This window comes from Neovison vison, chromosome 2 (assembly GCF_020171115.1).
Source record: "Neovison vison isolate M4711 chromosome 2, ASM_NN_V1, whole genome shotgun sequence".
In the NCBI taxonomy this organism is placed as follows: Eukaryota; Metazoa; Chordata; class Mammalia; order Carnivora; family Mustelidae; genus Neogale; species Neogale vison.
Genome location: NC_058092.1, coordinates 213,667,862 through 213,694,636, shown reverse-complemented (window position 1 = coordinate 213,694,636; position 26,775 = coordinate 213,667,862). Strand labels below are relative to the sequence as shown.

The 26,775-nt window shown below is 43.2% G+C and overlaps 1 protein-coding gene and 1 non-coding gene across 2 annotated transcripts in view; both read left to right on the top strand.

The window, feature by feature from the left end:
• ARMH3 (armadillo like helical domain containing 3) overlaps nt 1-26,775 on the top strand; it is a 182,735-nt gene that overhangs the window by 153,289 nt on the left and 2,671 nt on the right. Inside the window, exon 25 of the mRNA XM_044240358.1 lies at nt 25,374-25,490. Within this exon, the coding sequence (XP_044096293.1) occupies nt 25,374-25,490 (117 nt within the window). The remainder of the gene's footprint in view (nt 1-25,373; nt 25,491-26,775) is intronic.
• LOC122901527 lies at nt 9,389-9,497 on the top strand. Its single transcript, XR_006383540.1, has one exon. It is a non-coding gene; the product is annotated as a U6 spliceosomal RNA (small nuclear RNA).

Genomic DNA, 26,775 nt, shown 5'->3' with positions numbered 1-26,775 from the left:
GGGAGCTTGGGTGGTTCAGTCAGTGAAACATCTGACTTTAGCTCAGGTCACGATCTCAGGGCCCTGGGATCCAGCCCTGCATGTTGCTCCATGCTCAGCAAGGAGTCTGCTTGTCCCTCTCTCCCTCCCTACCTCCTGTGTGTGCACACGTGCATTCTCTCTCTCGTATAAATAAATGACGTACTGATTTATGTCAGCTCTAATTTCCTAATAGGTAAGAGAGGACTTCATGGTAGAACTTTATAAAAGATTCTCTAGAGCTCTGAATATCTAGAGTACATAGTCACAATTTAGGATTCAAGTCAAAACCTTCTCTGAGCACCTGATTCCTTAAGATTTTAGTCACATTGATGACCAATTTTGTGATTTTGAAATATCCTGTTGGAAAAACAAATAAATGATTAGCCCACCTTTCTTTTCTTTTCTTTTTTTTTAAGATTTTATTTATTGGGGTGCCTGGGTGGCTCAGGGGGTTAAAGGCTCTGCCTTCAGCTCAGGTCATGATCCCGGGGTCCTGGGATCAAGCCCCGCATCGGGCTCTCTGCTTAGCCGGGAGCCTGCTTCCCTTCCTCTCTCTCTGCCTGCCTCTCTGCCTACTTGTGATCTCTGTCAAAAAAATAAATAAAATATTTTTTTAAAATGCTATTAAAAAAAAGATTTTATTTATTTATTAGAGAGAGAGAAGGTGCACAAGGTGCAGAGGAAGAGGGAGAAGCAGACTCTCTGCTGGGGAGGGCCTCTGTTCCCAGACCCTGAGATCATGACTTCATCTGAAGGCAGACACTTAAGGGACTGAGCCACTGAGGCACTCTGCACTCTTGCTTTCTTTAGCCTTCCCTCAGCTATCAGTATTTTAGCATTTAGTGCCTGCTGTGTGCTTCAGATTGTGCTAGCCATTTGAGGTATACAGAAATATGATAAACGGTCTTTGTTCTCAGAAGATGGAATAAATTCAAGAGATGGCTTACAGCTTATTGATAGCTGACCAGTACTAGCAGTAGGATCTGTGAGCTCCTGTTAGAGGAAGATCTCTGTAGGTTGTGGTGGTCAAGAAATGTCATATGGAGGAAAGAATTGGGTGGACCTTCAAAGAGCAGGGATAGGGATTGGATAAATGAAGAGGCATAGATTATAAAATGTACTCAAAGCCAGGACCTGAAAAAAAAACAGAAGAGAGAAGAGTTCCAGAGTTTCTATAAATCTTGTCCTTGGGTCACAGGGTACCCAGAGGCTGAATAACTTAGAAATACAATTCAGGGGACTCCTGGGTAGCTCAGTCAGTTAAGCATCTGTCTGCCTTTGGCTCAGGTCATAATAATCTCAGGATTGAGGGATCAAGCCCTCCTTTTGGCTCCCTGCTTGGAGGAGAGCCTGCCCCTCCCTCTCCCTCTGCCTGCCCCTACCCCTGCTCCCTCTCTCAATCTCTCTCTGTCAAATAAATAAATAAAATCTTTGGGAGGAAAAAAAAAGAACAACAGTCCAGTCATTTAAATTGTCATCACAGCTTCCATAATCCCTACTGTACTGATGCTAATCTCTGTTCTAATTGTACTGCCTTTGATTCAATTCGGAAGTGTTCATCAAAAGCCTAATATGAACTAGCCTCAGTGCTGGGCATGTGATGAGACCTACTGGGCAAACCAAGCTTTTTAAAAAAATGTTGGTAAAAAAACACATAACAAAATTTACCACCATAACCATTCATTTTTAAGTGTACAGTACAGTAGTGTTGACGTGTGCTTGTTGTTGCACAATTGAGCTCCAGAACTATTTCATCTTGCAAAACTAAAGCCCTATTGTTGAACAACTTACCTTTCCCCCTTCGTCCTAACCCTGGCAACCACCATTCTACATTGTTTTCTAGGAGTGGGCAAACCTCTTTTGAAACTGATGTAACCTTTCAGGCAAGTGGCTCAGGAGCCGGCTAAAAATTTCTCTACATACAGACTTGGGAATTTTCCAGGAGTATCACAAGCTGGTCTACTGACATCCTCATATGTCACAGAACCATAGGACAGGACATAGTAACCCTCCCCCCATTATCTCTTTAAGTCTCGACTCTCACTAGGGCTTTATATTTTGGAATCAGAGGAGGCATGTATAATGTTTTATATTACAAGAGGTACCTTCAAAAGTATTGTGACAAAGCAAAGAATCTAACTTATTTATAGAATTAGGTTAAGGTAAATTCGGGAAACAGTGCCTCATATCTGAATGAATAAAAGTTACATTGGAAGCTACTATGTCTGTCTGCTAGTAATCTTTCTAAACCTTTTCATTTTTTCCAGATCCTAAGATAAGAGCCACTACAAATAAATGCTAGGCATTTAGAAATCCTAATGAAACCTAGCTTTATTTTCCCACAGAGGAGTGAGACAGTAATAAGAGAAAAGCCCTAGTCTGTGGGGCAAACATTGTTAGGGGCCCTGGGTGGCACCCATTACTTGAGAACATCTAAGAGGAAGCACAGAAAGATCTCAGGGGAGATAATCCTAAGAGCTTCAGGGCTTATGAGGAAATGGAGCCTGATGTTTCAGCTTTAGAGTTGGGGGCCCTTGGTGTGCTAGTGTATGTTGAAGAACTGCTGACAGAGGTGGCGGTTGGGAAGGGGGCTGATTTGTAGTGTTGGGTGTGACTGCTCCCACTGTGGCTCTCACAATGTTTGAAAATTTAACTGTCAGCTCTCCCAGGCCAAGTGTGTATGAGCTAGTGCCATCACATCACTGGTTGTTGAGGATGACTGGGAGAACGGGGCTGTAAAGCTATGAGGCAGGCCTTTCTGAGCAGGGGTGAGTGTACCCTGCTTTCCCCCTGGGAACCACTGATAGAAGGTCCTCCCCAGGGCGATTGAGACCTCTGAGTAGCCCACTCTGAGAGCCGCTGTGATGTTTTCTCGTCTTAGAGCAGGGCCTTAACCACCATGCATAGCAGCCTTGACAGAGACACACGCTGGAGATCTGAGATTTAGGACTCCTGTGATAGCCATGACTCAGTTTCTTGTACGTGGCATTGTGTTTTTCTACAACAGCCTGTAGTTTTGCACTGCCTCTCTATAACCCTGAGTGATGGCTGCTGTGCAAATTCCTACTGAGTGCAAGCATGGGACCCAGCACTGGCTTCCTCGTTGCTGTCACTTAGACTCCAGCTTTCAGGTGACCTATTTGGCAGAAAAAGTTTGGTGTGAGTTGTTCGTTAACTGGACTCATTAAGGCAGGAAAGACAGAGGCAGAGGCAGAGGGATTTTTTTACAAGCTGTTTAACCTCAGAAATCAACTTGATGTGCTATAGGGCATCTTGAGAAGGTCCACATAAGAGCGTGAGCTGATGGTGTGCTGCTAGGATGGCCAAAGTTTTACTTGGACCAGGAGGTGGGCTGCACTGCCAGAGAAAGGAGAGATGATATCTTGGATTTTAAGAGGACATAAATAGATAAAAGGAAAGGAACAGCTAGTAGTTACTGAGCTTGGCAGTTTTACATAGGTTATTTACTTAAGTGTTGTATCAGCTGTTTGGGGTAGGTGCCATTATCATTTTATAGATGAGGATGCTAAAGAGGCTAAGTCTTGCCCGGGGTCCCACAGCTACTTGTGCAAAGCCATAACATGATCATAGGTTTGTCTGACACTGACGTCTGAGCTTCTCTTTATCAGGCTGAGGCATGTGTGACTACCTGAGCTTGCCAGGTATCCTGAAGAAGGAGGAAGGCCAGGGAGAGGAAGCAGGGATGGTGCAGATAGCAGGGCTTACTCCTGGGGCATGGGGAAAAGTCCTGGTTTGGGAAGGGACCATTCAGTTGAGGAAGGTAAGTACTAAACAGGGGCTTGAGGAGTTGCCTGCCAGGTAGGCAGAAATGCCTAAGTAAAGGGTCCTGGCACATTATGATAACTTTATAAATGAGGAAAGAGTCTCTTTGTTCCATCAAGCATGTCTGCAAAGTCACTATGAAAAATAAAGCTTTTCCAAACACCAAAGGAACATGGTGAGTTAAGAGAGAGAGAGAGAGATTGATTTTTTTCTAATAGGTAATATAGTTACATGGGCCAAACTCCAAAAGGTGGCACACTGAATTTTAATTGTTTTTAAAGTAGTAGTTTCATTTTGCTAAAACAACAGCAACAAAACAAAGACTCTCAAAATCAATATCCCACAGCCAAGCTAGATGAATGCAGAGGTCACTGGTGAAGAGCTCAGCTTAATATTCCTCTCTGCTGCTGACAGCATTTTCTCTAACTAAATATGAATTTTGAAATGTGCACTACATGAACTTCTGGTCTTCCTCAGTCAGGCTTCATTGCCAGTGAAGCTTCATTGGCAGTGCACAGAAGAACAGTGTTGCAGCTTGTAGGAGTTGAAGTTGTCAGCTTTTCCAGAGGTTACAGGAGACAGCAGCCCTTGCTTTCTTAGTTTAATCTGAGAAGGATCCTTTACTCTAATTATCAGATGAGCATGTACAAGTAGGACTTCCCTCTTTGGTTTGTTTTTTTAGCTACCTTCCTCCTTCCGAATAGAGTTTTGGGAACTTTTATTTTATTTCTACTGCAACCTCTTCTTCAGGAAGTAGCTCAAAACTCTGTAACGTGTGCTGGAAAAAGTATGGTTTACCACTCCGCTGACATTAGAGGCCAAAAATGTTGCCATGCAAACATTTGTCTGTTATAGGCTGTGCTAACTGGAAATGTTTTTGCTAGGTGCCATGACAGCACTCTGACCTTTCACGGTGATACTGTGCAAAGGAAGTTGCAATCTTAAAAATGACCCACTCAGCTAGGGGGAAATTGTGGATAGCCCCCAACTGGGATTTCTGTTAAAGAATTCTGTCTTTCAGGGAGGGATAGATAAGTGAGGCCTGACAGGGAGGCAGAGACCCCCATGTCACATTGCTGGTGAGTTAGGAGCAGAGGCAATGCTTTCCTCTCTCCCTCCCTGAGATGTGTTGTTTCCAAAGAAAGAAACCTCAGGTGGGGAAGACAGAGACACCTGCCTCTTGGTTTGAGCTGGGAGGAGTGTCCTGCCTACAGTAAGCCACAGAGAAGGAGAAGGCCTGATGCGATATTTGTGTAATAATTCTCCCACCCACATTACCTTGGCTGCCTCTTAGTGTGATTGCATGCCTTGCTTGTAGAGGGTAAGGGTCTGGGCACATTGAATCTGTAATTAGTGCAAAGAAAAGCTTCATGAGGGCTGCCTAGGGCTTCAGCCAAATAAAGTCAGAGAGGTGGGGCAACTGCCCGGGGAAATTAAAGTCTCTGTCACCACTCCTTTAACCAGCTGATGGCCTCTCACTAATCACCCACTGTGAGGTTCATTATCTGATCACCTTGCTGAAGGACAGAGCCAGTGTCAGGTCAGTAAATCTCAGGGCAGGGCGCCTGGATGGCTCAGTGGGTTAAGCCGCTGCCTTCGGCTCAGGTCATGATCTCAGGGTCCTGGGATCGAGTCCCGCATCGGGCTCTCTGCTCAGCAGGGAGCCTGCTTCCTCCTCCTTCTCTCTCTACCTGCCTCTCTGCCTACTTGTAATCTCTCTCTGTCAAATAAATAAAATAAAATCTTAAAAAAAAAAAGATTTTTAAAAAAATAAATAAATAAATCTCAGGGCAGTGGAAAGCCCTTTAGTAACAGGCTTGAAAGACATGGATGGACTAGGGGAATTGGCCAGCTTACACTGGTTCTGAAATTGAGTTTAGTCCTGAAGTATAGGAGATGAAAATAGAAAGAGAAAATAAAGGGGGGAAACGTCTACATATTATATGCAGGATGGCTGTATAGAGGAAACAGTTACCTTTGAAAAGGTATTATCTTTTTTTTTTTTTTTTTTTAAAGATTTTATTTATTTATTTGAAAGAGAGAAATCACAAGTAGGCAGAGAGGCAGGCAGAGAGAGAGAGGGAAGCAGGCTCCCTGCTGAGCAGAGAGCCCGATGCGGGACTCGATCCCAGGACCCTGGGATCATGACCTGAGCCGAAGGCAGCGGCTTAACCCACTGAGCCACCCAGGCGCCCCATCTTTTTTTTTTTTTTTTTTTTTTGCCTAAGATTTTTGTGTCCACTTTTGGGATCCGAGGTTCCAAACAATTATATTGGATGACTGTGCCCTGGAGAGAGATTCAGGTTATCTTAGATTGAAGGTCACTGTAAACACATCAGTAGAGGGAGGGGTCCCCACTCAGTAGAGTCAGATTTTGTTACCAGGTTGTTATTTGTTCTCGTTCCTGGGCTATTGGCTTGTTTTCATTGTTTGAGCCACTTTGGGCTGAAGTGTTTTGAAAAAGAACCAGTTCTTACCTCTTAAGGAAGCTCTCAGAACCTCTCTTGGTCTAAGAATTCTCTACTTCTGAGTGTCTTTGGTTAGTGCAGTAAGACAAGGAATACATGTCCTAGCCTCAAGTTTCCGAGATTCATTTTTTTCAGTGCAAAAGTACAGAAGTATCTGCTGTGTGCCGAGCCAGGGGCTATAAAAATGCAAAATTCATGCCTCCCCTTGAAGACTTCACAGTATGAGAACCAGCATCGCTGTTTTCTTGCTTAGACTTTTGCCTGTGTGTTCTCCTGTAGACTTCAGGGGATGTATGTGACATGCTTACAGCTCCGCCTGACCCTTTATAAACCTAAGATAAAATCTTCCTGTTCTCATAACCTAGAGAAATATTACCTCAGAAATCCATAAATGGTGGGTCAGTGACTTTCTTTTGAAGTGGGTTTCCATAAGGAGAGTCCTGGCCATCTCATATCTTTATCTTTGCCTTGTTTTCATTAAAAAGGCAAAATCACGGGCGCCTGGGTGGCTCAGTGGGTTCAGCCTCTGCCTTCAGCTCAGGTCATGATCTCAGGGACCAGGGATCAAGCCCTGCATCTTGGGTTCTCTGCTCAGCAGGGAGCCTGCCTCCCCCTCTCTCTTTGCTTGCCTCTCTGCCTAGTTTGATCTCTCTGTCAAATAAATAAATACAATCTTAAAAAAAAAAAAAAGGCAAAATCAGGACCATCATTAGGTTGGTAAAAGCAGGACCTTATAAGCCTCCAAGCTTGGCAAATGATTTGAGTTTGTCAGAAGGTTCAGGTAAGTACAGCCACTTAGGAAAACATCAGGTGGCTAGTGCCCAGCTGAAAATTATTCTAAACACTGTTGATTGCTACACACAGTCCATTTAAGTTGATAGGGAGGATTTCCAGGAGTGGAGGAGTAGAAGGGAGGAACACAGTGAGGGGAATCCTTGGCATTGTCAAAATACTGAGAACTCGTAACTCAGAGTTACTTTTCTAATATATCAATCTGAATCATTCTTGGCCCCAACCAAAAATAGAATAGTAAGACCAAAAAAGACATAAGCTGGGGCTCCTGGATGGCTCAGTCATTAAGTGTCTGCCTTCAGCTCAGGTCATGATCCCAGGTGCTGGGATCGAGCCCCATATCCGGCTCCACGCTCAGCAGGAAGCCTGCTTCTCCCTATCCCACTCCCCCTGCTTGTGTTCCCTCTCTCACTGCCTCTCTCTCTCTCTCTCTGTCAAATAGATAAATAACATCTTTAAAAAAAAAATACATAAACCTATTCCATGGACATACATCCTTTTTTAACTAGCCATTATTTACTGAATTTTTAAAAACTTTATTGTATAATTGACATATAATAAGACATATTTATGCAAATATGTATGTCCACCACCTCCACAACATCGAACATTTCCATCTCCTAAAAAAGTTCTCCTTTAGGGGCGCCTGGGTGGCTCAGTGGGTTAACGCCTCTGCCTTCAGCTCCGATTGTGATCTCAGGGTCCTGGGATCGAGCCCCATATTGAGCCCCACATCAGGCGCTCTGCTCAGCAGGGACCCTGCTTCCCTCTCTCTCTGCCTGCCTCTCTGCCTGCTTGTCATCAGTCTCTGTCAAATTAAAAAAAAAAAAAAAAAGTTCTTCTTTAAAGTCAGTCTTCCCTGAGTCTGTGCCCTAGGCAAGCATCCGTGTGTTTTTTGTCACTATAGATTAGATTTGTCTTCTATAAAATTTTGCATAAATATATATGTGCTCTTTTGTGTCTGAGATTCATCTATGTTGGGACAGTCTTAAATGTTTACTCAAGAGAAATGAAAATATGCCCACCTGGGGCACCTGGGTGACTCAGTCAGTAAAGCATCTGTCTTTGGCTTAGGTCATGATCCCAGGGTCCTGGGATTGAGCCCCTGTGTCAGGCTCCCTGCTCAACAGGGGAGTCTGTTTCTGCCCCCTTCCTCCCTGTTCATGCTCTCGCTCGCTCTCTCTCTCTCAAATAAATAAATAAAATATATTTAAAAATATGTCCATCCAAAAACTGTTACATAGATGTTTATAGTAGCATTATTCATAACCCCAAACTAGAAACAACCTAAATGTCTATCAGCAACTGAATAGATAAAAAATATGATATGTCCATATGATGGAATATTATCCAGCCACAGAAAGGAATGAAGTACTGATACCTGCTGCAATAGGGATGACTCTTAAAAACAAATGCTGAGTGAAAGAAGCCACTCACAAAAAGCCAGAAGATTCTATTTATTTCAAATGTTCAGAATAGATACATCTATAAAGACAGAATAGATTAATGGCTACCCAGGACTAGGGTTGGGAAACAGGGTGGGGAATGATTGCTAATGGGTATGAAGATTTTTGAGGGGTTCATTAAAGTGTTCTAAATTTAGATCGTAGTGATAGTTCCACAAATATGTGAATATATTGTACACTTTAAATGAATGAATTTTATGGTATATAAATTATGTCTCAATAAAGATTTTTAACAAAAAGAAAAACTACCAAACTGTTTTAAAAAGTTGTACCATTTCAGGGGCGCCTGGGTGGCTCAGTGGGTTAAAGCTTCTGCCTTTGGCTCAGGTCATGATCCCAGGGTCCTGGGATTGAGCCCCACATCGGGCTCTCCGCTTAGCGGGGAGCCTGCTTCTCCCTCTCTCTTTGCCTGCCTCTCTGCCTACTTGTGATCCCTGTCTGTCAAATAAATAAATAAATAAATAAAAATCTTTAAAAAAAAAAAAAAAGGCTGTACCAATTCTCATTCCAACTGACAATGAATATGAGTTTTAGCTACTCCATATTCTTCTCACACTTGGAATTGTGTTTTTTAATTTTACCCATTATATGGGTATGCAGTGCTGTCATTACACTGTATACTTACTATATCACCTTTGGTCTTGTTGCATCTGAGAGAGCAAGATGGGTCACCAGCAGCTCTGCTGGAGCATCTGAAGAAATTTGACCAGGGTGCTGCTGCTTGCTGCGTCTGCTCATACTGACACAGTTTGATCTGGAAATAAAGCCTATGGCCTCAATATGTGCTGCCAGTATTTCCACCAGTACTCAAAGGATATAGGCTTCATTAAGTTGGGTTAAGTGAACTTCCTTGAATGGGTCATCCATTCAAGGCAGCACATATGCTAAAATTGGAATGATATAGCGAAGATTAGCATGGCTCCTGTGCAAGTTTGAAACGCAAATTTGTGAAGTATTCCATATTTTTACTAGAAAAAAAAGTGTTTTGAATATTCTAGGGTCCTTTGCATTTCCATATAAAGAGTGAAATTAGCTTGTCCATTTCTATAAAAAAAAGTCTGCTTAGATTTTGATTAAAATTGCATTAACTCTAGGTGAACTTTGGGGAGAATAGACACTTTAATAATATTGTTTTCAAATCCATGAACTTAATATATGTCCATTTATTTAGGTCTTTTACATTTTCTCATCAGTGTTTTGTAGTTTTTGAGCATCCTATTTTGTTCCATCATTCCCCTTATTTCATTATTTATGTTATAAAATGGTATTTTTGACTTTCAATTTTTTTTCCTTAGTGTTTAGACATAGAATAGTTTTATATTGACCTTTTTTCCTGAAGCTTTGATAAACTCATATTTAATTCTTTTTTTATGGTCCTTAGAGTTTCCTGTGCTCATAAGCATGTTGTATACTGATCTGTGTATCTTTCAGATCTGTATGTCTTTGATTTATTTTTCTTTCCTTATTGCACTGGTTAGGACCTCCAGTAAAATACTGGAGTAAGAGTAGACCTCTCTTTCAGATTTCCAAAAGAAAGCATTTGGTCTTTCATCATTAAGTAATGTGTTAGCTGTCAGTTTTCAAAGATTCCCTGTGTTAGGTTGAGGAAATTTCCTTCCATTCTGAGTTCACTGAGAAATTTTTATCATGAATACATGTTGAATTTTATCAGTGCCCTTTTTTTTTTTTTTTTGCATAAACTGAGATGATTATATAGATTTTCTCTCTCCTTTTTAAGTATTTTTTTGAGCCCCAGTGTGGGGCTCAAACTTACAACCCCAAGATCAGGAGTTGCATGCCAGGTGCCCCTGGATTTAATCCTTATTCTGATATAGAGTTATGGTGATTAATTATAATACTAACTTAACCTTATATTCCTGGGATAAACTCCTCTTGATCATGATGCAGTATTTATTTTATACATTACAGAATTTGAATTGCTAATATTTTGTTGATTATTCTTATCAGTGTTTATAAGGGATGCCAGTTCCGTAGTTCCCTTGCAATGTCTTTGGTTTTGATATTAGAATAATATTGCTCTATAAATAAGTTGTGCACTATTCCTTCCTCCATTTTTAAAAAAGAGTTTGTGGACGAAAACAAGTTTGTGTAGGATTGGATTATATCATGCTTAATGATTAATAGAATTAACCAGTGAGGACATCTGGGCCTAGAGTTTTCTTTGCAGGAAGAATTTTTTACCCAACATTTTATTATGAGAAATTTCATGGGTGCCTGAATGACTCAGTTGTTTGGGTACCCATTTCAGCTAGGATCATAATCTCAGGGTTGTGGGATTGAGCCCCACATGGGAATCAACACTGAGCATGGGGATTGCTTGGGATTCTCTCCCTCTGTCCCCCATCCCACTCACACATACTCTCTCTCTCTCAAAAAAATAGAAAGAAAGAAAATTGAAAATACACAGTAAAGATGAAAAAATTACACAGTGAATATCAATATAATCACCACCTAGATTCTGTCATTTACACTTTTCTGTATTTTATCACATACCTGATCCATAAGTGGCCCTCCATCAATCCATCTTATTTTTTTATGTGTTTCAAAGTAAATTGCATATATCAATATATTTCTGTGGGAAGCATTTTTTTAAAGATTTTATTTATTTATTTGTCAGAGAGAGAGAGAGTGAGTGCATAGGCGGGGGGAGCTGTAGGCAGAGGGTTTCCCTGGGAGAAGTATTTTGATTATTAATTCAGTTTCTCTAATAAATTTAGGGATAGTCAGGTTCTCTATGTGTTCTTGAGCCGGTTTTAGTCATTTGTGTCTTCAAAGAAGTTATTTATTAATATGTGTTGTTAAATTTATTAGCACAAGTTGTTCATATATAGCCTATATCCTTTTTCCCTTTAATTGCCCATAGGATTGGCGCACCTGGTGGCTCAGTCAGTTGAGTGTGGACTCTTGATTTGGCTCAGTTCATGATCTTAGGGTCATGAGACTGAGTGCACAAGCACAGAGCGAGAGGGGGAAGTAGACTCCCTGCTGAGCAGGGAGCCTGACCTGGGCTGGATCTCAGGACCCTGGGATCATGACCTGAGCCAAAGGCAGATGCTTAACCAACTGAGCCACCCATGTTTGAAGTCTCCTTTGTCAGATACTACAATAGCAGTTCTACTTTAATTAATGTCTTCAGAAGGATATCTTTCTCCATCTTTTCACTTTCAACCTGTGTCTTTATATTTTAGGTGAATTTCCTTTAGACAACCCAAAGTTGGATCTTAATTTTATGTCCAATCTGACAGTCTCTGTCTTTTGATTGAAGTGTTACATTTAATGTATTTATCAGTATGGCTGAGTTAAAATCTGCCGTTTTACTGGTTTTTTTTTTTCCTTTTTCTCCACCTGTTCTTTTTTTTCTTTTCTGCCTTCTTTTGGATTAACTGTGTGTCTTTTAGTATATTTTATGTCCACTGTTGACTTTTTAGCTGTACCTCTTCATTTGGTTTTTAGTGGTTGCTCTTTAATTTATCACAATGTACCTTCAAAATAATGTTATATGACTTCATGTAACATGTAATAACCTTGCAATCATTTGTTTCTCTTTGCTTCCTGTGTACTAGTGTTGTCATTTATAAATTTTCTTCCAGGTCTTATAAATACATTGCTATTAGTATTATTATTTCTTAAACAGAAGAAAAACCAAATTTAATAGTGTACTTAGGCACATGGAGGAATGCACACAACATAAGAATTCCCACATTGCTATTATTTTTTGCTTTAAAGAGTCAATTACCTTTTTTTCTCATTTTAAAATTTATATTAAAGTATTTTGTATTTATCCATGTATTTGCCATTTCCAATGTTCTTCATTCCTATTTATAGACCCAGATAAAGTAATTTTCCTTCTGCCAGAAGGACTTCTTTTAACATCTCTGTAGTGCAGGGCTTTTGGCAACATATTCTCTCAGATTGTTTGAAAAGATTTGTATTTCACCCTCATTTCCGAAGGATGTGCTGCTGGATATAGAATTCTAGCTTAACAGTACATTTTTGGGGGCACAGATAGTATTTTGTTGTTTTCTGGTTTATATAGTTTCTGACAAGAAATGTGAATTCTTCTCTTTTTTCCCTCTCCATATAATATATTTTTTCCCCTCTGGCTGCTTTTGATATTCTGTGGTACTAATTCTCAGCAATTTTATTATGTTGTCCTTTACATCTTCCATTTTGTTTATTATGTTCATGGACATTTTTAAATACTTGAACACATTTACAATATCTTTTTTTTTTTTTAAGATTTTATTTATTTGACAGAGAGACACAGTGAGAGAGGGAACACAAGCAGGGGGAGTGGCAGAGGGAGAAGCAGGCTTCCCGCTGAGCAGAGAGCCCGATGAGGGGCTCGATCCCAGGACCCTGGGATCATGACCTGGGTGACCTGAGCTGAAGGCTCAAGGACTTAGCCACCCAGGTGCCCTATAATAGCTCTTTTTATTTTAGAGGTGGGGCAGAGGGAAGAGGAAGAGAGTTTTCTTTTTAAAGATTTAATGTGTTTTAGAGTGTGCACACACTTACACAAGGGAGCAGGGAGAGGGGCCGAGGGGAAGGAGAGGAAACTAGCAGAGACTCTGGCTGTCCACTGAGCCTGATGTGGGACTTATCTCAGGACCTGATCATGAGCTGAGCTGAGATCAGTAGTCGGATGCCTCACCCACTGAGCCATGCAGGCACTCCAGAAAGAGAGAGTCTTAAGCAGGCTCCATGCTCAGCATGGAGTAACCCAAAACAGTAACCCAACACAGGGCTTAGTCTCATGACTGTGAGGTCATGACCTGAGCCAAAATCAAGAGTCGGACTCTTAACTCACTGAGCCACCAGGCTCCCCTATAATAGTTATTTAAATGTCCTTTCTTTTAATTCCAGTATCTCATATCTGGGTCTGTTTCATTTGAGTAATGCTCCCTTCTAACCAAAAGAACCATTTTACATGTCTGGTAATTTTTTATTGGATATTAGGCATTGTCAGTATTATGTAGTTGAGTGCTAGATTTTGTGCTAGATTTTGTTGTCTTTATTAAATAGTTTTGATGATTTACACAGGCTTATTCCCAAATCTCAAAACAACAAAGAGAACTGAAACATGAAGCTCTTGCGTAGCTGACATTTTGTCCTTTTAACTGTGTACTTGATCACTGTGTCCCTTTTAGGCCAGGTCTCGATGGACAGGCTTTGCCCTGTATAAGAGAAGTTTAAGCAAACGGTATCTGAAGGAAATAAACAGTCTTCTCTGGGTACTAGTTAGTCTTGGAGCTCCTGAACCTAATTGTTTCTTCTCCTCATCTTCTGAGATGCAAATCTGTTAGTTACAGTATGCAAAAAAGTGCTAAAAATAGCTCAGCAAGACTCTGAACCTGGCTATTCAAAGAATACCGGTGTATCTGCTTAGATTGTTTTGGACAGTTATCTAATGACTACCTTACACAGTTGAGCTGAGAATATGCAGTTGAAATTCATTGCTAAATTGAACACACCTGGGGTGCCTGGGTGGCTCAGTGGGTTAAGCCGCTGCCTTCGGCTCAGGTCATGGTCTTGGGGTCCTGGGATCGAGTCCCGCATCGGGCTCTCTGCTCAGCAGGGGGCCTGCTTCCCTCTCTCTCTCTCTCTGCCTGCCTCTCCATCTACTTGTGATCTCTCTCTGTCAAATAAATAAATAAAATCTTTAAAAAAAATAAAAATAAATAAATTGAACACACCTCAAAAGGACAGTTTAGAATGGGTCAAACTTGATTTGAGAAATTGAAGCTATAGATTGTGTGTTTGGGAAGTAAAGTAATATTCTTACGCACCTTTTTAACATTTTGCTCATCTTTTGTGCAAGACTTACTTTCTCAGCATCAGGGCTGAGCCTAACCAGTCTGCCCTCAGGTGGTAGGACCTGACAGAGCCTAGGCTGTCAGTGCCAGAGTCCCAGACTTATCAGAGCTAACGGCCCTCCCAGCGGCTGCTGTTTCAGGGGCCTACTACACTGGTGGAAATTTTTGCACGCAGAAATAACTGACACAGTAATGTAAAGCGGAGGAGATGGAGGACAAAAGAAGAGAGATCTTGGATTCTTGCGTTTTCCCTATTTTAAAAGGTGTGCCGCTCGCACTGTTAGTTTTGCAGCTGATTCCAAACCGCACTAAGCACTGCTGGCTCCATCCTGCATGTGCTTCTGTCTGTGGGTCTGTCCGTCCAAGGTGGTTTATCTTGAATCCCCATTTTGCTTGTTCACTCCTTAAAGGCAGGACTTGGTTCTGAGGCTTTAGAAGCTGATCAGAATGCTGAGAAGAATGCCGGGTATACTGTGATGGTCTAACTCTAATCTTACGGTATGACCTTGATGAGAAATTCCTTTCCTTTTTGGTTGGGCCTAAGTGTTACTAAATTAGTCCACAAACATGTTCAGTGTTTGCTGTTTCTTAGGACTCTGTTAGGCATTGTGGAAAATCTATAATGTAACACAGGGTCTTTTCCTTCAGGGGGCTGAGAATCTAGCTGTGACACAGTTTCAGTAAGGAAATCAGTGGTAGTAGCATGTTTGTTTCTCCAGGAGAGGACCTGCCACTCTGCCTCACACATTCTTTCCTCCACAGGAAATCCCTCTTTGGGAAGCCTATGGAAAACTCAATCTCTTTCAGAAAGTGGGGGAGGGGAAAGTTTGCTCATTTATGACAAGGCTTGAAATTTCAAGTTCTAAAAAGCAGTTATTTCTAATAATACACTATATGTTATGGGGCTCCTGGGTGGCTCAGTCCATTGAACGTCTGCCTTTGGCTTGGGCCATGATCCCAGGGTCCTGGGATTGAGCCCCGTCCCGTCTCCCTCTGCTATGCTCTCTCTCTCTCTCTCTCTCTCTCTCTTTCTCTCTCAAATAAAATAAATATCTTTAAAAAGAGAGAGAGAGAGAGATGAAAGATTGTTTAAAAAAAAAAGTTAAATAATTGAATTCAAAAAGAAAAACAAAAAGCAGTTATCTGTAGAGTTATATTAAAATTAAAGAGAATCCTAATAATGTAAAGCATTCTCTGTGTGTCAGGTGATATGACTGGCACTTTATATCTATTGTATTTCTCTTTGAAGAATATTATTATAATCCTCATATTACAGATGAGGAAACCAAGGCTCACCCAGGCTAACCTGCTAGTAAGTGGTAGAGCTAGGATGAGTTTGGGCAGGCTGACTCTAGAGTCATACTCTCCCCCCCCAATATAATTAACATACAGTGTTATTTTAGTTTCAGGTGTATATCGTAGTGATTCAGCAGTTTCATATATTATTCAGTGTTCATCAAGAAAAGTGTCCTCTCTTAATCACAGGAAACACTGAGGGTCGCTGGAGGGGTGAGGGGTAGGAGGAATGGGGTGGCTAGGGTGATGGACATTGAGGAGAGTATGTGCTGTGGTGAGCAGTGTGAATTGTGTAGGACTGTCAAATCACAGGCCTGTGCACCTGAAACAAATAATATGTTATATGTTAATTAAAAAAAAAAAAAAAGATAAGTGTCCTCTCAGGCACCTAGGTGGCTCAGTCATTTGGGCGTCTGCCTTCAGCTCAGGTCATGATCCTGGAGTCCTGGTTCGAGTCCCACATCTGGCTACCCACTCAGCGGGAAGTCGTCTTCTCCTTCTGACCCTCCCACCTCATGTGCTTTCTCTCTCAAATGAATGAATAAAATCTAAAAAAAAAAACTGATAAGTGTCCTCTTAATCCCGTTCTCCTATTTCACCAACCCCCCCCACCCCCGCTCAGGCAACCAACAGTTTGTTCTCTTCTAGTTAGCAGTCTGTTTTTTGGGTTGTCTCTCTTTTTTTTCCCTCTATTCATTTTTTTGTTGTGTTCCTTAAATTCCACATGAGAGTGAAATACAGCCGTACTCCTATGTTCTTTTGAAAATTAGTAGCTGTTGGTTGAAACTCTTTTCCAGGGACCAAATACAGCTAGACCCAGTAGTGACCCATCAAGGTCTTTACTTGGCAAACATCTTTGCTGTGCTCCTTGCTTACCTTGTTCTGAATTTGGAAGAATAAATATGGATTAGGGCAGAGGAAGAATTGTCTTTTTGCTTCTTTATCATCTGCATTCTGCTTTCATGCAATCCAATACCTGACCAGGGCACCACTTAACTGTGAGAGTGCCACCGAGAGGCTGTCCTTACACTGGTGAGATCGCAAGGTTAGGGACAGACCTTCATTGCTTCTGGAAGAAGAGAGGGTTGTTCCTCATTGGGAGACACATCACCAGGTGTAGGGAAGGTCTGGTTTGGGGAAAGTCAAGGAAGGATGGTTGGTTACATAGATTAGGTCCTTTCAGAGAAAAATGAAGGATCAGACCTCCAATTTCTCTTCAGTTTCTTGCCAAATTTTACAGAGCATTTTGGTTCTATAACAGATTCAGAGAAGGGAGCTACGCAATGCCTTGAAGAGGTCATTCTCATTTTTATTTATTTATTTATTTATTTATTTATTTAAAAGAAGCCCCCCCCTTTTAAATTTCATTTATTTATTTGAGAGAGAGTGTGTGAGAGTGGAGAGGTCAGAGGAAGAGCAGACTCCCCTCCCAGCAGGGAGCCCGATGTGGGACTCCATCCCAGGACTCCAGGATCATGACCTGAGCCAAAGGCAGTTGCTCAACCAACTGAGCCACCCAGGGACCCCAGTCATTCTCATTTTTAGAGGAAAGGCTCTCTCCCTTTGAGTTTGAGGAATTTTACTGGGTAGTAGAAGGAAAAAGTTTTCTGACTTCCTGGCTGACTTACCTGTGTTCTTCCAGGGACAATGAGAGGGAGATCTTAGCCTGCATTTACCATACAAACTGCCTGCAGCTACTGGCTGCTTCTCTCTCCTCTAGCAGTCCATGTGCCACTGATTGTTGTTGAAGGCCTGTTCTACTCAGCACTATTTCTTTAGAGATCTGGCATTATGCTAGAGCAGTGAACAGTTTAGACAGGTGGCATGGAGAGCAAACCTTTTTAGTCGAATCTTCTTGATTCTGTGGGCACCAGGAGAGGTTTGTCCCAAAGGTGGAACCGTTGCAGGGGATGAATTTCATTTCCCAAGAACTTGCTATGGACCAAATTCTTTGATTCTTTCTCTATCATCAGCTCATAGAATAAGCAGTAGCTGGTAAGCTCTCTCAAGCCCTGAGAGAAAGAAGTAAAGGTAATAACGCAGATTTACGCCCGGTGATGTTCTTGCTTGTGGTTTCAGAGTTTGATCTCTCAAGTTGTCTCTTCCCACCTTATGGAGAAAAAGAAACGGAGCCAAAAAAATCATATTCTCTAACTAGTGAATAAACATCTGAAATAGAGCAAATAGCCAGAGTCCAGTGGGGGAGATAGATGGAGATTATCATGAAAATCCTCTGAAAAGCCTTTATCTCTTTCCTCCTCATAATTACTATATGTTTCAAATCATCCAGAGATTAATTTCTCATGATTAGGGGTTAAAGCAGAAGGGCATGGAAGTGGGAACAGGGTGGTAACAGTCTCTTTCAGAGAATGGAAAATTGGCCTTGAGGTATGAGCATTCATTGTAGAATGTATTCTGGGGCCCCTGGCTGGCTTAGTCAGTGGAGCCTGCGACTCTTGATCCCATTGGAGTCATGAGTTTGAGCCCTCTGTTGGCCATAGAGCTTACTTAAAAAGGGGGAAAGGGAGGGTTCACATCATAGAAGATATTCATTGAATCTTTTTTTTTTTTTTTTAAGATTTTATTTATTTGAGGGCGCCTGGGTGGCTCAGTGGGTTAAAGCCTCTGCCTTCGGCTTAGGTCATGATCTCAGGGTCCTGGGATCGAGCCCCATATCGGGCTCTCTGCTCAGTGGAGAGCCTGCTTCCCCCTGTCTCTCTGCCTGCCTCTCTGCCTACTTGTGATCTCTCTCTCTGTCAAATAAATAAATAAAATCTTTTTTTTTTAAAAAGAGAGGGAGAGAGAGCAAGCATGAACAGGGAAAAAGGGTCAGGGAGAGGGAGAAACAGACTCCCTGCTGAGCAGGGAGGCCCAGCAGGGAGCCCAACATGGGACTCTGTCCCATGACCCTGAAATCATGACCTGAGCCAAAGGCAGACACTTAAGTGAGTGAACCACCTAGGTGCCCCTCATTGAATCCCAAGCCTGGAGACCACCTGATGGCTGTAGCCAAAGAAAGCCCATGGAAGATTAAAGACGTTTGTATTTCAGGCTTCTAAATAAGTACTAAATAATTAAAATAGCAACCCAGGGGTGCCTGCGTGGTGCAGTTGGTTGAGTGTCCGATTCTTGGCTTTGGCTCAGATCATGATCCTTAGAGTCGTGAGAGCAAGTCCTGTGTGGGCTCTGTACTCAGGAAAGAGTCTGAGATTCTCTCTCCTTCTCCCTCTGCTCCTCAGGCCTGTGTTCTCTCTCTTTCTAAAATAAAATAAAAATAATAAAAATAAAAATAAAATAGGAACCCAAACTAGATTTTGCTGATACTGAGTTTGGAGTGGTCTGTACATTTTGGTGGTAGTTGACACCAACTATAGCAGGGCTGAGCAGGATCTGCAGCTGCTATTGGTGGAAATTGACAAGCCGTGAGGCCCTGAGGAACCTGGTAGTAACAGAAACTTAAGCATCAAACCAGGCTTTCACCAGGTTACCTTTCCAGCTCTCTACAGATCATGCGTCCCACTTCTTAGGAGTGAGTATGAATTCCTTGAATGTTCATTCTCTGGAAAATTAAGCTTAGCCTGTAAACTAAGGAATGTGCCCCAGTACAGGAAGAGCACTGGATTGGGAGTCAGAAGATTGTCTTGCCTAATTCCAGCTTTGTGTTTTTGGGTACTTTACAATCTTTCTGGATATGTGTTTCTTCATCTGTGAAATGAGGGCCATGGATGAGGTAGGTGATTTCAGAGGTTCCCTTCCAGAACTATTATTCCTATGGTTCTGTTTCCATGCTTACACTTTGGCAAAAAGAGGAACGGTTGCCTTCCATATCACTCTCCTTAAATCTTAGTGAGAGCTCCGGACCTTCTTGGCCACCATTTCACCACTTCATTCATCTTATTCAAATGCATCAGGTGTTTCTTATGTCTGTTTCTTTCTTTGTTTCAATCTCAATAGCCTTCATTCATTGGTACCTTATGTTGGCTGGATCTTATGATTTATATTTTTATGTTTATTTCATATGTTATCTTTAATCTTTATAATATCAGAAAAAATTGTATGATGATGATTGTTTCCACCGATAAAGAAACTAAAGCTTAGACAGATCTAGGTCATATGAGTACTAGATGTTGATACCAAGATAGGAACCCAGGTTCCTCTAACTCTGTAGCCCCTTTCTCCCATCCAAGTACTAACCAGGCCCGACCCTGCTTAGCTTCCGAGATCAGACGAGATCGGGCTCGTTCAGGGTGGTATGGCCGTAGACTGTAGCCCCTTTCTATTACATCCCACTGCACTCTTGATACATTCCATGTTTATTTCCTATTCTATAAGAAGTCTCTATTGTCATCTTGTGGTTTCATCCTCATTTGGCAGCCTGCTTTCTAGGGAAAGCCTTACATGTTGCCCTGGCCGGAAGTGGGCTGGTGGCAGCCTTACATACTCTGCCCAGATAGGTTACACTGAAGGTGTCAGTTCAGACTGAGAAGGAAACGAATACAAGTTTGCTGTCAGGTCATATCCTACTACTTAGTTGTCTGCTAATTTTCATTCTGGGAATTTAGTCCACCAGATATTTGAGACTAAGCAGTTTTTCAGGCACAAGACATAGACTTCTGACATCAAGATTGGATAGCCATTTGCCAGGAACTTTTCCATTGGTGATTCTCCTTTGCTGCTATTTTTAGGCTAGAAGTTACTTTCCATTTCAAAGGCTCTGTTAAAAAAAATGGGGCACAGGCTACTGAATAGTCTGTGGGGAATGCCTATCATATGTGCTTGGGGAAAGGTGTGTGTGTGTCTGAAACCTCTTCAGCAATTTGAACTTTTTTTTTTTTTTTTTTTTTTTTTTTTAAATAAAGTTTGTGCGCTGGGATCTCTCTCCCTCCTGATCCTGATATGGCCAGGGCTTCACAACCTGTATTATGCAAAACTGGCCTCTCTGGTCATCTCTGCTCAGTTTTCCTTTAAACTTTATCCTCTTCCATTACACTAAGATTGTTAAGCAGTGGGTATACTGGACATTCTTTGACTTCTGGCTAATGCATTGCCAGTTACACTCAGGATGGTAGGGTCATTATGGAAGCCTGCTTTCATATTGAATAGAGAAATTAGGTTTCTTCTTTACCAGAATCTGAATGAAGGCATACAAGGCCCTATCTCCTGGCTTGTGGTTAGAACTATCTGGGGATAAGAACTACCAGATATCTATTGTCAACAGAAAGAACTTTTCATTGTAAAATTAGTAACCATTTATTAGATACTCCTTATGTGCCAGACACTGGACCGTCATCTCATATCATCCTTATATTAGCTTTATAAGGGTATAGGGTAGGTAATGTTATCCCCATTTTACAGATAAGAAAACTGAGGCTCAAAGAGATTAAGTAATGTATATAAGCTTACATTAGCTCACTACTGGTTGATATGGGACCAAAATTTATGTCCCTCTGACCTTAAAGCCTAGTCAGGCCCTTCTCCTCTAGAGACCTTAGAGGAGGGGTTTAGGTCCCTTTCCCACTCCCAGTTTGTTCTTCCCTTACCTGAGGCAGAGTGCTTCAAGGCAAAGAAGAGGGCATATGATCTTTGAAACTGAGGCCATTTGTGTCTTCCACTTAAATCCAGAAGCTGTTCCTTTGTGATGAAGAATTATTTATACACATAGGTTCCTTGGGCTAGTTTGAAGTAGGTAAGTAGTACTCCCTGGGCTATGAAGACAGTTCCTCTCGAGTCCCATGAGCTGTCCAGGTAGCTGTGTAGCCATTGGGATGATAATGTTTTTATCAGTTTTATGTTACTTTGAGGAATCAAAATGTTTATTCCCATGTGCTTTTAGCAAGGTGAGTTCAAATTCCATTTTACATGGATACCTGAATGGCTCAGTCAGTTGAGCATCTGCTTTTAGCTCAGGTCATAATTCGGGAGTTCCAGGATCAAGTCCTGCTTCAGGAAGCCTGCTTCTCCCTCTTCCCCTTACCCCACTCGTGCTCTCTCTCTCAAATAAATAAATAAAATATTAAAAAATATAAATAAAATATTAAAAAATACCATTTTGTAGAGAGAGACAGTCTGAGGCTCAAAGAGGTTAGGTAAATTGTCTAAGATCCATAGTAAGAGTGGGATTCCCAGTTAAGTTCTCTCTCAGTTAGGTCCCTTTCCAGGACCCAGGCTTCTGTCTACTGAGGACCATATGTGGTAGTGTAAGGACTCCTTAGCCTGTGGCTTGTTACTGTTTTTCTGCTTTGGGGACTGCCTCGAGCTGAGGTGGTGGGCATGGTTCCGGGAAGCTCAACAGCCTGATGACAGAAGGTGGGCTTGCACTTGGGAGATAAGAGTGTTACCTGATGAAATGGGGAAGGACTTTTGGAATGGCCAGGAAGCCAGAGACTGAGATTGCAAATTGTGGTAAAACCTAAGGTACAGGGGTGCCTGGATGGTTCAGTGGGTTAAGCCGCTGCCTTCGGCTCAGGTCATGATCTCAGGGTCCTGGGATCGAGTCCCGCATCGGGCTTTCTGCTCAGCAGGGAGCCTGCTTCCCTGTCTCTCTCTGCCTGCCTCTCTGTCTACTTGTGATCTCTCTCTGTCATATAAATAAATAAATAAAATCTTAAAAAAAAAAAAAACCTAAGGTACAAGCACTCTGGGAGATTGCCTTCTGCCTGAGTACTGCCCTCTGCCACATCCCATGCCAGTGTGGAATGGGAAGCCCAAATGGGATGTGCTCCTGAAGTCTGAAGCTACAGAAAGCGAAGTCCTAGAATAGGAAAGTAAGAAGCTTAGTGTTCCAGAGTCCCAAGTGGGCTAGGGCCCAGACCTAAACTTAGAATACCATCTTCTCCTGGGGATTTAAGAGAGGTGAATAGAGTGGGAGATGGAAGAGGCTGAATAAACTGAAGGGCAACTTACCTGTGGGTAAAAAAAGAAGAAAGGAAGTAAGACCTGGATAAGAGGACAGCTGAAATCATGCACTAAGTCCAGCCAGGCCTCTGGTTTTCTTCCAAAGAACTGATAGCTTAAGGATGTTCTCTGCTTTCACCTCCCTTAAAAAATTGAACTAAATTCTTCTGGCAAAAGCCAAATTTATTGAGAAGTGAAAAATCCCTGTTCTGAGTGAGATCTTAGACCTTCTACTTGGCCATGGCAAGAAGAGAAAACCCAGGGCGCCTGGGTGGCTCAGTGGGTTAAGCCGCTGCCTTCGGCTCAGGTCATGATCTCAGGGTCCTGGGATCGAGGCCCGCATCGGGCTCTCTGCTCAGCAGGGAGCCTGCTTCCTCCTCTCTCTCTGCCTGCTTGTGATCTCACTCTGTCAAATAAATAAATAAAATCTTAAAAAAAAAAAAAAAAAAAAAAAAGAAGAGAAAACCCAGGTGATCAGGGCAGCATGACCTAAGCCTGAGGCTCTCAGGATATAGTATCTTTTGACATGCTGCACCTTCTTCTCAGAATTGGCTTTAGCATGGTTTTTGTCTTACCCTGATATCCCTTACAAAAGGCTGAGCCCGGGATGCTGGGTCATTGGCATTGCTGAAGCTGCCCAGAGTTCAGGGTTAAGGAAGCATGTATTCTTCTGCTCTGTCTGGTTCCTGGGGGCAGTTCCATCTTGGAGGAATTTTGCTTTTGGGGGGGTTTGAGACATTCAGTTCTGGATCAAGACCTTGGCTCTAGGTATTTTGGCTGCAAGCACAGCCCACGTGCATGAGAGAGCTGGATTATCCTGTGGGTGACTGCCACTGCTGAGTACCGGTCCTCCTGCTGACAGAGCTGACAAATGGAATTAGAAGCGAAGGAGCCAGCTGATAATAGGGTCTGTGGGTCACAGCCAGGCAGAGTGACCTTGAGGAGCTGGGTGTCTGGAAGAAAGGAGACTGAACCTGGAACCTAGGCCAGACCTTTGCCCTAGCTGTTCCTTTCCTCCAGACTCAAGGACACATCCTTCCCTGTGTTCTCCATCATTACTCTCCCCTCAGAAATTCTTGGCAGACAGAAGTGTCTGCTACCAAGTGAAGTGTGTCCTAGCATAAGACTGAATTGGTGAGAACAGCCCGGAGGTACTTTGTGCCCCTTCAAGAGGCAGTCTTCAGTCTCTCTGACCAGTCCTGACTCTGTTTTACTCTTCACCCTTGCCTTCTGTTAGAATTAAGACTCGGGGTCCCTGGGTGGCTCAGTGGGTTAAAGCCTCTGCCTTCAGCTCAGGTCATGATCCCAGGGTTCTGGGATCGAGCCCCACATTGGGCTCTCTGCTCAGCAGGGAGTCTGCTTCCTTTCCTCTCTCTGTGCCTGCCTCTGCCTACTTGTGATCTCTGTCTGTCAAATAAAATAAATAAAATCTTTAAAAAAAAAAAAAAAAGGAAGCCTCACAATGGGACGCCTGGGTGGCTCAGTCAGTTGAGTATCTGTCTTCAACTCAGGTCATGATCCCAGGGTCCTGGGATCGAGCCTGCATCAGGCTCCTTGCTCAAAGGGGAGCCTGCTTCTTCCTCTGCCTTCCCCTGCCTGCTGCTCCTTGTATGCTTTCTCTCTCTGGAAAATAAATAAATAAAATCTTAAAAAAAAAAAATTAAGCCTCACTCATTCCTCTCAAGTTCCATACTGAGCTGGGAGCTCTCCGTGACATCGTAGACTTCCCTCCCTAGTCAGATCAAGTTACAAAATAGCACCCACATTACCCCAGTGAATGAACACTCATTCCATCTCCTGGTCTCACCTTTCTGCCCAACTCACTTCTGTCTTGATGTAGTGCCTTTCCCCCTAACTGTCCTTACCTTTACTTCATGTTCTTAACAATTGAAGTTACATCAGAACTTCCTTTCGGAACCACTGAGGTCCACGGTTCCTGGAGTCAGTGGAGGTCTGAATCCACCCACCCCCACAGAAAGTTAGAGAAAGGGGAGAGAGCCCTTATCACGACAAAAGGTGCAGTCAGCTCTAGCTTAGTCAGGAAAGTATCCCTTACATCCCAAGCCTGGAAGGCCCAAAAGTTCCATCCAGGCAATGGATGGGAAGACTGAGTTGGCATGGAGAGATGAAAACAAGTGGCAGATGGTGCTGAGGAACATCCCGGGACTGAAGAAATGTGGTTCCCAGAAAGGGAAAAAGGAGACATTGGCAAAGTCTTACTCAGCAACTGTGACAACCTGGCCAGAGAAAGCTGCAGGATATGGCTGAGAACACACTGATGGTGTCAGGATGCTACTGAGCTCAGACACTCACTGTTCTGGCACCTCTTCTCGTGCTCTTTTACCATATCCCGAGTAAACAGCCTTGCTGGCCCTGTGGGACGGGTGAGGAAAAGCCAGGAATAGAAGAAATTAGAAAATGGTACCAGAGGACGCCTGGGTGGCTCAGTCAGTTAAATATCTGCCTTTGGCTCAGGTCATGATCCCAGAATCCTGGGATCGAGCCCCACATCTGCCGAGCAGGGAGCCTGCTTCTCCCTCTCCCTCTGCTGCTCACCCTGTTTGTGCGCTTGCTCGTTCTCTCTCTGTCAAGTAAGTAGATAAAATCTTAAAAAATAAATAAATAAATGGTCCCTGAAACCTGAGGAATTGCTCTGTGTGTCCAGACTTTCTTGTGGGTGATAAATAGTGAGCATAGTCTTTGGAGGTATTGCTCCAGATTGACTCCAGCCCAGCAGGGCAACAGGAGGGGTGTGGGGACTGAGTGACCTAGGCTTTGAATGGCCTAAGTCCTGCTTGGCCCTTGACCTCCCCCAGGTGCTGGAGGTAGTACGAGCCAACTATGACACACTCACACTGAAGCTACAGGATGGCCTGGACCAGTATGAGCGCTACTCAGAGCAGCACAAGGAAGCTGCCTTCTTCAAAGAGCTGGTGAGTCTGCCCTGCCTCCATCCCTGCCTGTGTGTCTTGAGGGCCCTTTCCCAGCCAGTGGGTTATACTGTGCAGGTGTGCATCTGGGGAACACAGGTTGCCAAAGGCTGGTGAAATAAAACTTGAGGGGTCTGCTGAGATTGGGTGTACCACTTCTCTTCCAAAGTAGCCCAGGACCAGGCAGTGAGAGAAGATAATCCCCAGGGTACTGGTGCCAGGCAGGGAAGGGTGAGGGTTAGGACTCTGTGAGGCAGCGTTGCCCATCCATCTCTCTTCTGCGGCCATGGAGACAGCCCTTGAACAGCTCCAGCTGGGCCTGGGGTTTGATGCGTGTTCCCAGTGGCAGCTTTGGCTCATTACTCCTTATCCTGTCCTCCAAGCAACTAATGAGAGTCATTGATTCTTCTCCTCCTTATGCAATCACTTCTTCCTAAATTCCTAACTGGCTCCTGGTCTGAATGCGCCCCCCCACCCCCGCCCCCGCAATCTAGTTCTCCAGTCTTCACCCCTACCCCCGCCCCCCCCTTCCAATCACTCAGCTTTCTGCAGCCCCCACCCTTGGCCACCTGGAGCCAGTGAGCATTTGCTCTGCCTCCTACTCCACCTCTTAGTCAGCTCTGCCACAGAACCAGGCTCTCCCTGTTGGTGGTCTCTCTCCTGCCCTCTGCTCGGAGCTGCTGGGGAGGCCGGGGGCGGAGCTAGGCCTGCCTGTCTCAGTCCTGCCACTCCACCTGCCTGGTTGTAAATGAACATTGTGTCTGGGGGCCAAGACCAGGACACACTGTACCTCCTTCCCGTAGCTCAGCCCTCCCACTGCTCGGGTAGAACGCACCTCAGACCAGACCTTTTACTTCTCCGTGCCAAGTTTGTGATGAAGGTGCTGGATTGTAGATTATCTGTCTTGTGCTAAATACAGCCCAACTCTGACCCTGACATGAGAGTCCTGAGATTTTGGACTTCCCCAGGGTAAGGAAGATCTCTGGAAGTGAGTGAGTTGGGAACAGGGAGAAGCCATTAATATAAAGAGAGCAGAGTCTAACATTTTTACAGGGTGCGTGGCAAGTCTTTAAGTTGATATGGGGGTTTTACCGGGGGACCAGACTTCACAAAGAGGGTAGGACATTGGAGATGAAAAGAGTGTAGAGGAGAGAGGGGAGCTCTGTCTCTGGCCCTTTGGTACTAGCTTCACCTGACTCAGTTTTCCTTATATCTTTACCTCTGACACAAGGGAGCAGAGAGGGTCTGGTCCCACTCGGAGCTAATGACCTTGAGCTGCCTGCTGGTT